This window comes from Rhopalosiphum padi, chromosome 2 (assembly GCF_020882245.1).
Source record: "Rhopalosiphum padi isolate XX-2018 chromosome 2, ASM2088224v1, whole genome shotgun sequence".
In the NCBI taxonomy this organism is placed as follows: Eukaryota; Metazoa; Arthropoda; class Insecta; order Hemiptera; family Aphididae; genus Rhopalosiphum; species Rhopalosiphum padi.
The window spans coordinates 21006986-21020665 of NC_083598.1; the positions used below are offsets into that span (position 1 = coordinate 21006986).

At 25.9% G+C, this 13680-nt stretch overlaps 1 protein-coding gene across 2 annotated transcripts; it reads left to right on the forward strand.

The window, feature by feature from the left end:
* The first annotated feature begins 977 nt into the window (after window positions 1-977).
* LOC132923314 (zinc finger MYND domain-containing protein 11-like) lies at window positions 978-10143 on the forward strand. 2 transcript variants are annotated; one of them, XM_060987223.1, is made up of 13 exons: window positions 978-1519; window positions 3273-3381; window positions 3438-3589; window positions 3651-3775; window positions 3839-4000; window positions 4067-4159; window positions 4236-4402; window positions 4464-4579; window positions 4718-4914; window positions 4976-5092; window positions 5235-5963; window positions 7070-7198; window positions 7718-10143. In XM_060987223.1, the coding sequence occupies exons 2-13, from the start codon at window positions 3371-3373 to the stop codon at window positions 7838-7840; spliced, it is 2121 nt and encodes a 706-aa protein (XP_060843206.1). In that variant the 5' UTR covers window positions 978-1519; window positions 3273-3370; the 3' UTR covers window positions 7841-10143. The 2 variants fall into 2 exon arrangements, with proteins under 2 accessions (XP_060843206.1, XP_060843205.1); XM_060987222.1 differs by having other exon boundaries at window positions 3273-3589.
* Window positions 10144-13680: the final 3537 nt, after the last annotated feature.

Consider the following 13680-nt stretch of genomic DNA (forward strand, 5'->3'; position numbering starts at 1 on the left):
TTTTACACGGCGTACGCCACCGCCACGGCTGGTGCCTGGTGCTACACTGCTACAGCCACATTTGACGTACGGTTAGGTAGAAACCACATCATAACTTTCATTGGACTATAATATTATAGACTACTGCGAAATTACTGTAAAACAGTCTACTTTCCATCATCTAAGAAGCATCAGATAAAAACTGATAATATATAGTGATTGACTTGGAAATAAAGTAGTAGAGGTACTCTACCTACTTTAAAAAAAGTAGCGTCCCTAGCATTTTAATAAAACTTATATAACCATGGTGGTGGGGGTCACTCCACACCACCCTTTATGGTTAAGTAGGGGTATGCTAGCGTATCCAAAAAATTAGTTGAGGTACTCAGTCCCCCCCAAGTCAACCACTGAATTAATATAGGTAATGATAGATTTAACAATTGTGAATTGCGACGCTAAAACCAAGGTGGATATGGTTCAGCTAATTGTGGTAGTCGCGATAAGCCGATAACGGATTTAGTCTTGGCCACGATTAAAGATATATATCTATAATATATATCTTTAATCGTGGTCTTGGCCGTTGGGTGGTAATCACTAGTCACGACTCGCGAAAATAGCCGTAGTCTCGTATAACATATGAGGAACTTCTTGTAATGAATTTTCAAGCACCAGTGAATATTTTTTTTATCGACATTTATAAAAAAAAAACAGCTAAATACAAATGGAGAATTTAAAATATCTATAAAATATTTTGAAATATATAATATTATATATAGAAAATAACCATATAAACATTAGGTGAGATTCAAGCACCTTTCTACGGTAACGATTATCTGTTTTTGGATTATCTTAAAAACAAAAAAATTGAATATTAAAAACTGAATTCTCTCAATGCTAATATCTAAATGACTGGTATGTGGGCTGTGGATTAGTGCCGACTATTGACTATAGTACTATACTAAAGCTAATAACTTTTCGCTTTATAGTATAAACTATAAAGTCAATGGTACCGCACTCGGAACTACCGATTGCCGGCCTCGGGCCTAGTGGGCTCAGCTTGTGTATTTTTAACTACATCGTATTTATGATCAATGGTTATTGAAAAAATGATAAATAGGTTCTATCAGTAGTTTACGGAAACCGATTGGTCACACTGATGTGCTTATGCTTCGACAAAATTGGTTGGACGGGTGGGTAGATTGTTCGATAGAAGAGAAGAGCGGAATCCCACCCAAAAACGGCAAAACCTAAACTCGAGTACTCGACGTGCCCCCTTCCATATCCCTTTCATTTTCGTTTTATGTTTGTAAACAACAATATTAATCACTGTTTTCATTTTTGCGCTATAATATTTTTCACATCCGTGAAGTTTTTGATTTGAACGTGTCCAGCGATGTCGTTTGAGTTCGATGCTTTCCCGCCTGTGACGTCCGTCCGCCAACGTCGTCATCACCGCAATGTGTTTGCCGCCATTTTCGTGTGAGCAGACGATCACCGGACAACGGGCGCCAACTCCAGTCAACTCGACGAAACCAAAAACGTAATATATTCACGTCTAGGTTTTCTATGTTTTCAATACCCACTTGCCCATTTATGAGATATTATTCTATAAAAGTATCAATTTCTAGTGCCGTTTATGTCGATTATACGACTATATGATCCTACCTTTTCAGTGAGTCAATTCTATGAGATTTACGTGTACATTTATACAAGTTTTGAGTTACGCACACGACTGTTACGCTGGGTATTTAAAGTTGAGTCGTCATTTATATTTTTACTGAAATCGTTTAGGAACTCAAGTATACTGGTATTAAACAAATTAGATACATCTATAATGTATATTTTGATCAACTACAACTTGTTTTACTGAGGTCACGATACTTACCGTTATGTCAAATATATTTGATTCGTTTTTTATACCATGTCTTTAAATTTGATTGTGTAGTGTAAGAATTTAGTGAGGTTTGCTTGACATAATCTCATTGACTTGTTTAATTATTAGTTTTTATAAGACTTATTTAAATGTTATCCTAGGTACTTACAATATTAATATTTTAACTAAGTATTAATCAGAATAAAATCAAAGAATCTTTGTATCAAGTTGCGTATTGCATATTTCATAATAGATTAGGTTAAGGAAAAGATGCCATACAGTTAGTTTCAATCTAATATTGAGTTCAAATTGACTTAAGTAATCTATAACATAAGACATCTCTTACAAATCAAAATGTATTTGTCACTATATATTTCTATGCAATGGTTATCAGTTATCACTGATGTATCAATAATATATTTATATTTACCTATACCTTGATGCTTCTTTTTTTTTTACTGATTTATGTTTTATTCTTAAAAATATTTTATCTCAATATCATTATGATTTATAATTATCTATAGGTATATCACAATATTTTCTTACTTAATTTTTTATTTGTACATCAATAAGTATCACTATTGAATTTTATATTGTTTGTTATTCTATGAAGAGCATAAATGTGTTATGTATAAGTATAATAATAAATTAGAGTCCTTCGTGTATCTTAAATTAAAAAAAAAATATATATTATATATTATTATTTAATCAGAAAATACAATTTAGTTATAAACTTAATATATCTATGTTTATTTTGTCTAATAGTTATTAGGTTGTTATTTATTGCATCACATGGTTTGTTGTATATAAGGTTCAGATTTTAGGTTTTTACACAATATAGTTATTGAACATGACTTATTTTTATGTTTAATAGAGTAAAATATTTCAACTCAAGTTTTTTTTTGTATTTTTGAGAATTTTTCTGAGGTTAAGGAATATTTTATGTTGTGAGAAAAATAATACTATATTTATTATTTAGTTATATATTTTAATTTTTGTGCCTAACTTTACAACATTTTTTATTATACATCAATAAACTAAACAAAATATTGAGTTTGTGTTCTATTTTTATTATTATTATTATTATTGGTTTTTCATTTTATACATTTTACGAAAAACAAGTTTATTAAAAAATTATAAATTTATATATAAAAGCATATTTTGATGTTTATTGATTATTTTTGCATATTTTTTTTACTTAAATGAATTTATGGAGAATTTGTATATTTGTTTTTAGAAATTATTAATGTCATATTTCAACTTAATTTGAACCTAAAAATTTGAACCTTAATTGTAAATATTAGATTATTGCCTATTATTTTTAAAATGTCATTTTTACTTTTTAATATATACTTAAACATATATATTTATTAGAAAATTGTTACTTTCTATATATTAATTAGTTTTGTTTTTCTTTCAGATTGGTTTTTATTGGATATGTATTTAGGAACAGTCATTGTGTAATTAGATCAATAATTACAAATTTGACAAGTGTTGCTTAACTTGCATCATTTTAAAATGAATAAAAAGTATACACATTTTTTTCTTTGTCAATAACTGGTGTACTAATTGACATGGGTGATAGATTATTTATGGCAATGAGTCGCCGCCGTATATCATGCCCATTGGCTGTTCAACAGCTGTGGGATGCTGTGAAAGTGATACGTTTTCAAAGGCAGGTACCAGATATTGATCGCATCACAAAATATATGACTAAAGTCCACAATATGTCACCGGGTATAACATTAGTTTTATTTAAATATATATTTTTCTAAACTAATTATTTTTTATTCAACAGAGGAAGTGGGAAGACAATTAAATTATTGTGTACGTGATGGTCTTTTGATTTTAACCAAAAGAGTTGGTAACAAAGGTTCAAAAGCGGGAGTTGAAACTGAAGGATATAAACTTCCAGAAGAAAAAGTTTGTGACTTATTCTGCTTGAATATATTAATATATTTTACAACTTGTAATGTTTTTCTTTAGGCTGACAAGGATAGTCATGATTGGTACTGTTTTCAATGTCATAGTGCTGGAGATGTTATAAGTTGTACATCTTGTTATCGAGTATTCCATCTTTCATGTATTGAAAAAAAGGACTTGCCAGAAAATGATGTTAAGCATAAGTTCATTTGTAATATATGCAAAGTAAGTATTACTTATTAGTGCAATAAATATTATTTAAAATGATATTAAATAACCGTATTCTTTTAGAATTGTGCTTCTACTAAAGAAGCTTGTAAAAAGATTAAAAAAAGTCAGCTTAATAGGCTTCTTTATCATACTACTGGCAGATTAAGAGAAAAAGTAAATATCCTGAATACATTTTAAGCAGAATATATGGTGTTTGATATTAGTAATAAATATATTTTTTATTAATTAGATACCTTTACCATGGTCAGAACGAAAAATTGCTACCACAGCTCCATCAACATATGTTTCAGACAGACTTCAGTTTCAGAGTCAATTAAAAGGTAGTGATTTACACTTTAACATGAAATCTGCATTAAAAGACAAAGATCCTTGGAGGATAGATCTTCTTATTTTCAAGTAAATTTATTTTGTACTCTGATTAAAATGTATATTTTTAATTTTTTTCATTAAATTTTAGAATTATAGATCTTCAAATGATTGAAGATAAAGCTGATGATGATGAGTATAAAAATGTTGAAGAGTTCCGAGCAGATATATTAACCTTTGTTCACAATATTATTATTTTTCATGGCGGTAAATTATAACAATAATTCTATTCTTTCCTTCATAAAACTAGAAATATTAAACACATACAAAAATAAATAGTTTATATAAAAATATTAAATTCAGGCAATATAATAATTTATATTACATTTTTTATTTGTTTTATAGTTCATAGCAGTTTAGCTGATTATGGCCGTTTAATGTTGAGAGATTGCAATCGAGATTTGGATGAAATAATGAGATGTCGTTATTGTTACAAATATTCTATACAAAAAAATTCAAAATTTTGGTTTTGTAAGCCATGTAAACCCCCACACGAATTAGTGTATGCAAAACAAGAAGATTTTCCATACTGGCCAGCAAAAGTATTAATAATAAAATTAAGACTTATTTTTAAAGTTATTTTATTTTAAAATAATATTTCAGGTTTTAAAAATTGAGGGTGATATGTATGAAGTAAGATTTTTTGGTAGTGAACACCAGCTTGGAATTATTGACAAATCTCAAATACGACCAATATCGGTGAACATTCATACCTTACAGGTTAATATTTAAAATATAATTAAAAAAATGTATTACCTACATTGTTGAGTAATCTATAAACTAAAAATATGTTTATTTAAGACTTATGTAAGGTTACATATTTTCAATTGTGTTAAATATTAATAAGCACTTATTTTTTTAGTCTCAGGGTCGTACTTCTCAATGGAACAAAGCATGTGAGGAATTGCGTCGCCATCAACTTCAACTGGACAAAGTTATATTTGGTCTTGCTGCACAATCATCATCCTCTTCATCTAGTTCATCTTCAGAAGATGAAGAAGAACCACCTAAAGTAGAAGCTTCACCTATTCTAAAACGTTATGAAAGGAGAAAAGTTAAAGAACAGAAAACATCAATAAAAGCTGAGGCAAAAGTTGAGACAGATACTGAGGAATCAGAATCAAAAGATGAAGTAAAACCTGTAAAAAGAAAACGAGGTAGACCATTATCTCTAGAAAAAAAAACAAGTCCGCCAAAAAAAGTTGTAAAGAAACCTTTATTAATTAAAAAAACCAGTCCTGAAAACATTGTAGAAAAAAGACCTAGAGGTCGACCTAGGAAAGTAAGCGAACCCTTACATGCAGATAATACTCCAGTAAAACATGTGAAAACTAAAGTTAAAAGTCCAAAAGAAAATATCAATGCATCCGAAGGAATTAAAACATCAAAAAGTGCATCACCATTGAAAACAAAATCTCCAGTTAAAGAAAATGAAGTAGATGAAAATATAACATCTACAACTGAAAGGTTAAAAGATCCTGATGTCGTTGAAGATGAAACAGTTAGTTCTTCATGTCAAGATTTAGTACGATCAGTTAAAGTGCAAACAAAACCAATTAGTAAAAAACCACCTAAAAGCTATATAAACAAGGTTAGTTTTGTAATTAAATATATTTTATCAGTGGCGGCTTGTGGGCTCTGAAAGTGGGAAGACAATTGAAAATGAATACAGTAAAATATATTTTTAGTTATTATGTATAGTTTTCTGTAGTCCGTCGGATGATTATTTGTGTTGCTCCGGCGGCCATATTACTACCAAATCCCTCCTTCGTTTTTGTACTTTGATCATATTTTATTATGGTATATAAGTTAATAACAGGCAATTGTTAATGGATAATTTTAAACTCTGATTGTCTGATAGTATTTTCATAATAATTGAAAACTGTTTTTACTTTCATTAATAATATACAAGATAATTGTTAATATTTAAATCAATATCCAACTTCTTAAAAAGTAATTTGTTACAATTTTAACAGGGGAGCAACTGCCTTGTTGCCCATCTACACAAGCCACCGTTGTATTTGAAATATTATTATCTATTATAGGTAGTTATGTAGTATACTACCTACTATAAAATACTGTCTACTAAAAAGCCGTATGAGTGTAATATGTTACTTATCATAGGTATTATTATTTCATTTTATTACAGAAAATTACCTCTAATTTGAGTCTTTAAAATAAATAACATAAAATATTTGTACAATATTATAATTAAATATTTTAACTGGTAATTATCTACCAAGAGCCATGATAACTTACTTTTACGTATATTATTTTAATTTACGCTGTGCCCTTTCGCCTTGCTATATTTGCATATGTGTTTTACTTTGTATATATTATGCTTTCTTGGTATTTTAAAATATCATAATGAATAATCAATGCTCAAAAACCAAGGAGCAACAAATTTGTTAGACCACCAACTAAAAAAATAATGGTAGTGGTCCCTTAATTTACAACACTACTTATTAGAAGTTTTCTGGGATGAGGTTAAAATAATATGTAATTACATATAACAATATTATAAAATACTTGAAAATGATCATCATTAGTTATAGATTAAGTAAGTTTGAGTTTGATAAATTGTAATTATCAATTGGTAGTAATTTAACATACTATATTTCTCAAGTTTTTTTGGTAGGTAGTATACTACACAAGTACCTATTCTATTATATTCTCAATTAAAATTTTTTGTTTTAGATTCGAGCTGAAATGGAAAATGAAAAACGTAAAGCTATTGAACAAATAATTGAACAACATAAAGAGGAGATTGCTTTATTGCAAGAAAACCACAATATTGCACTGTCTGAAGTGAAGAAAAAACAATGGGTAATTTTTTTTTATTTTAAAGTTGATACATTTTTAAAATCAATTAACATTTTATGATTATTAATAAATTACTTTATAGAAAGAATACTCAAATAAATAATTTCTTGCCACCTATTTTATGTTTTTTTTTTTTTAGTTTTTATATATATATAATCACTTATTATACTTACAAATGGCTGTGCTATTAAATTTTGATATTAAAACCTAATGATTTTTATTAGAATTAATTCAATAAATTTAATTTTATATTCTTTACATATATACACTTTGTAATTTATGTAAATATATTGTTGTAAAATGCATTTGGTAACAGTCAAACTAGAGAATATAAATATATTAAACTGACACTATCATATAATAGGTAGTCATTGGCTCTTAACATTTTAATATTTATTTTGGATAAACCATGGCTTAATATATAATGAGATTCCTTTTTCACAATATATCATTTAACCCCAAGTATGCAGTACCCTCTATATTAGAATTACTAATTTATATTTATAAAAATTATATTTTTAGTGTGTGAATTGTGAAAGTGAAGCTATTTATCATTGTTGTTGGAATACAGCATATTGTAGTCCTAAATGCCAACTAATTCATTGGAGTAGTGAACATAAAAGGCATTGTCGTCGAAAAAGATGATCTTAAGCTATTTATGGGAGTATTTTAACTAAAGGAATAATATTTTAGTTGAAACTCTGCCATGTATGTACATACATACTTACAATATATTTATTTTTAAAAATGTATTATTAGCTTATACTAACTAACTCAATATTTCACTAAATTGAGTAATTAATTTTATGTGTAATACTATAGTGTTTAACATTAAACATTAATAAGAACAATATTACTTAAAAGTAACGTGATTTTTCAGAAACACAAGTATTATTAAATTTACAATTTTTTATGTTAATTTATGTATTTTTGCTGATTGACTTTGTACCATTATTATGAATGTATTTGATTCATTCGTTTACAAGGTGTACAGTAAAAAATTGTCCAAATATTTCAAACATCTTAAAATGTATGTTTGGTAATTTGTTTTTGAAACCCTATACAATATTGTATTTTTTAATTTTACCTATTTTTTTTTTCAAGCTAATCGGCAATAAATTATTTTTATATAAATTATTTTACAATAGTTGCTTATTGGACTTATGGTTAATTGACTCATTTGTCTTTTGGACTGAACAGGCTGGCCAGTATACTTGCATGTGTACTAATTATATTTTGTCGCCCATAGAGCACAACTCCCTGCTATTTTAAATTAATATCTTTATGTCTAATTTTTTTCACTTAGCAGCATAACAAATCATAGGAATGCACAGACTACAACATATTTTGATCACCTTTGACTATTGCTCTCTTTGTGTGCAAAGTATACCGAGATTTAATGTGTTTATAGGACAAATTATACCGGTTTAATGGGTCAATTAATTAAATCATATAATTAATAACTATTAATTATATTTAATTAAGTGAATATAATTAAATGCTAATAAATAAAAAATAATTAAAATGTATAAGTACATTTCTTTATTTTACTTATTATTACATATCTATATTTATACATATAACTTTTTATTCCAAACCTTTCGCCTTATTGATTTTTTTGGTTAATGGACATAAATGTTCTGGTCCCAAATCAAGTCCAATAAATGGCATTTACTGTATTTATTAAAAATACTTATCAAATTTTATAATATTTTGGACACTGTGTAGTTAAAGTTAATTTGTTATAATTTTCATCTTCATTTTATTCATTTAAAAAAATATATTTAAATTTTCAAATTTTACCTAAGCAAAGAATGTATTGGACTATTGGTTTTTTTATATTGTTTTGTTGACTTTTGTACATTTTTTTTTTAAGTTTATGAATAATGAATATTCTAATTTGTTAAACAGACTTTTTTTTTTTACATATTATTTTGTTTTATTATTATAATTTATAATTAGAAATTAGGTCTTTATTATTCTAAAACGGTGCTTTAAAATTAGTTATTTAATAGTATTTATACAACTAAAGGGGTAATTCCATTTTAGAGAGTATAAATCAATATATACAACATATTTAGATTATTTAAAGAGCTTTGAAAACTAAGTTTATAATTAATAATTATGATAAGTTTATATATAGTATATACAAATTAATATTCATTTAATCGTAATTCACTAAGTTTGCTATATAATAAATCAATAAAAATTTTAAATTCCTATAAAATTGTGAATAATCAGAAATATATAATTCTGATTAAGTTATATTTTTACTTATTTAATTATTACTTCCATTTTTCTCCATTTTTTCATAATATTTTAGTTTGTAATAGTGTATTACTATAATATTACATACTTATAGAAGTTGTATTTTGAAATATGTCTAAAATTTATTTAAGCAATATTTTAATAATTAGACTGTATATGTTTCAACCCATTGCTACTAAATAAATGGGAAGAAATAATTAGATATTTTTATCATATAATTAGATAGATTTTTCTTTAATCTTAAATTTAAGAATATTCATAAAATAGTGTAATATAATATATATTTTTTTACAATTCAATATTTATATCATGGTAGATATGTTTGATCTCAATACATTATTTATTTATTTTTGTTTGTATGTATTTATAATTAATCCATCCTTTAGTGTGTAGGCTTTTGATTTGTATAAATGTATAATGGTATAAATCATTTAATCATCAATCATACTTAAGTACATTAGTTATACATTGGTGAAACAGTGTTAAAATAATGTTATTGTTATTTAAACCATAAAATATTGTTGGTGATTGTATTTATTGTATTGTAGATCCAATTAAATATTGTAAATCAGATTCATGAGATCTTATAATATAAGTATTTTGGAATCAACTGATTGGTGAATGTCATAAATCTAAGATCAATATAATCAAATAAATAAATTGCAAATATTTGAAAATTATTATATTTAATATTAATATGAAGGTCTTAGCTAATATACATACATATATATCTTGTATGTATAAATTTGTATTGTTTATTATATTTCCGAAATTGAATTAATCACTGTTTTCTAAAATTTTTACATATTTATTTAGAATTGTAAATATTATAACCTTACCGTATTGGCATATTACTATTTATTAATAGAAAAATAAATTACTTATGTGGTATATATTTTTTATAGGTAGATTTTTTTTACACCTAGGTATTACTGGCATTAGAGAATGAACTATCTCTAAATTAAATATTAATTTTTGAATAATATGTAAAAAATAGATTTATTTATTTACAAAAACTAAAAATTCTGAAATTAGAGAATCCATATTTAATATGTTTCTTTGGTTTTTCGTAATTACCGTTAAATCAAGAATTGTTCATGATTCACAGCAATTAGTTCGTTCTATACTACTGGTATATTCAACCCACATTGTTGGTGGAAATGAGCTATCTATCTTTTTCAATATAATTTTCTAAAATATAATCAAAGAATTTATTAAGTTTTTCATTTATCGGTTTTAATGACATTAAATACTTCTACATACTTCTTGGGCGATAGTAAAGATAAGCTAAAAAAACAATTTTTATGTTCGTCCTATTTCGGATCGTTATTTTTAAATTCCATTGAAAGTCCTTATGTTATAATAATATTAAATATTTCATTTATATTATATCGTATTTTGCTTCTTCGAAAATCTTTATCGTTAACCAATTCGGACGTATGCCGCCTAACTATAGTTACGATATTCTATAGAATATCGGGAACCAATTCGGATGCAGCCAAGCAATATTGCTGTCAGTCAGCGACCAGCGTTATATCTTTTTGGTTTGGCAAGACGTTAAAACCGTTACCTACGTATTTACTTTAATTTTAAAAATGTTGCTTTCGAAAATGTATATTCAATAAGGAAAAACTTTAAATGTAAATAACACCTAATCTAACTCAAAATCCTATACTATGATGGCCTATATGACCATGTATTTAATGATCAATAAAAAAAAGGAAAAACTACTTTTATCAAATAATTTTAAATTTAGACTATAGGAATCATCTAAAAATGGGAGAAATGTCCTGAAATTATACTAATACAATATACAAATTGTAATGCAAAATTATTCGCCTGGTACATGGGCCAAAATACATGTTTTCGAGAATGACAAATTATCATACAAATTAAAAAATTATAAACCAGACATAATATTCAAATATTAAATAGACAGAAGCATAACTTTAATAAGGAAAGCTTATGAATTATCATTTTCAAAAGGCCAAGGAAAATAATTTGTCTAAAGTAATCTCTCTGAAAGATGTTAATATTTTGAATACATTAACAGAGACATGATTTGCATTGGTAAATAAATAAAAATATTTTTTATTTATTGAGTGGAATTTATCATAAGTGTGAAGTATTATAATGTATGTATATAGTATATTGTGAATTTTTATTTTTTAAATGTGTACCAGATACAATACAAAAAAAGTTACAACATTTTATATATATATTATATATTTAAATAGTTATTTGAATGTAAAACTATTCATTTTTAGGGAAAAATATTAATCGTGGCAACCGTATTAAATTACAATTAGGTACCAAAGTTACCAAAATACATGGGGATGACGTACCTGATTTTGAATATGGATGAAGTGATATTCAGTGGTGTAATTTGGTCATATTTGTGGTGAGGGGGGGGTGATATTTTACCTATTATCCCTCCCTCCATAAGAAAAAAAATGTAATTATCATATAAGCATTTCCTTTCAGTGAAATAAATGTATGTACGTATGTAACACGGGGTCAGACGGAAACAAATAATTACAAATTGAAAATATTCAATATAATATTGAATAATATTTATCGCTAAATCCGTAAATAAATATAGCTAAACAGTTCTTTAAAAAAATGGTCATGGTGGATACGACACCCAAATCTTCCTTCCCCCCGTAATTACGCCGCTAGTGATATCTATGAAAGGGGAACATTTAGTAATATTAAACGATAAATAAAGCAATGGCAATGTAATATTTTCTTGAAAAAGTAAGTAAATTGAAATTTATGTGCAGTGTTGAGACACTTTTTTAATGGATGCGACTTTTGACTATTGTACGAAATTCTTTTAGCAAATAGGTATCAGTAATTAGTTTTAAAAATAATAAAATGTTCCTAAGATTTGGAAACTATTAAAAACATTAAGAGTATTAGTTAGAAATGTATTAAAAATAAAATCAAACTATATTTGACAAAAGAAATTGGTTCGCTGAAATTTGTTAAATGTGTCATACAAATAATAATATGAACCAATATTATTATAAATATATTATTTTCTTTGTTAAGTGTGTACCTATCAATTTGTAGGTATTTTAAATGTAGCTGTAGTATAATATCTATAACTAATAACTATCAATATTTAAAACATGATAATATTGTAGGTACGTATTTCCGAACTAACTGTACACAAAAAAAACCTCGTACTTAACTGTTGAATCATTTCACAGTAATATTATATTATTACTCTCTATCTCTAACTCAAGCTATGCTTAAAAGAGATAGATAATCAAGTATTGTAATTATCAAATTGTGTATTGAAAATTGTAAAATTTTTATTGATAAAAAAAAAAAAAAAAAAAAAAAATTATAATTTATACCTAACTCTAAAATTATTAAGATATAATTTTATCATCCGCATCATTCTTGTATCATCAAATTATTAATGATCAAAAAAAAAAAATCAAATAGAGATCTTATTCTTAATTAGAGTTCATTGGGACTTGTAGACTTGTTGCACTTGACATTACCGAAATATATAGTAAAAATCATCAAAATATGCAGTTAATTATTCATTTTGTTTTTGAAAACGCATAAAACATATTATATAATTATAATAATAAAAATTAAAAAATTAGGTACCTAAGCACATATATTGAATTATATATTAAATTGATTATAATTTTTAAAAATCTGGCACATATACAATTGTTGATATTGTTGATAAAAAGGTTAATACTTACCTAATACTTAAGCAACATAGAAACTATTTTAAACAGATGTAGGTACAAGTTAGATACGACCGACTACGACCTTAATTTATTTAAAATAATATTTTTGAATTTTTTTCAATTACGATTTTTCTCGACAATTTTACGTATTTTACATATAAATTTTAAAAATGCAAAAAAATGATCAAATATGCACTTTTCCTAAAATATGCAAAAATATGCAAATTTAAACTTAATATTAGTTTCACCATTTCAAACACAAATTTATAACTCACCTATAGAATAATCTACGCGACCACTACAAAAAAACACGTACCTAAATGCAAGAAGTCCCGAATTCTACTCATAATTAATTCTATCAATAAATAAAAAAATATCAGTTATATTCCATATTAATGCAAAACATAACTAGAATATTTCATTAAAACATGATTTTTTTAATGAAGAACCTTTGGAAGAATGTCAAACATGGAAATTAACAATAATCGATTATATTATAAA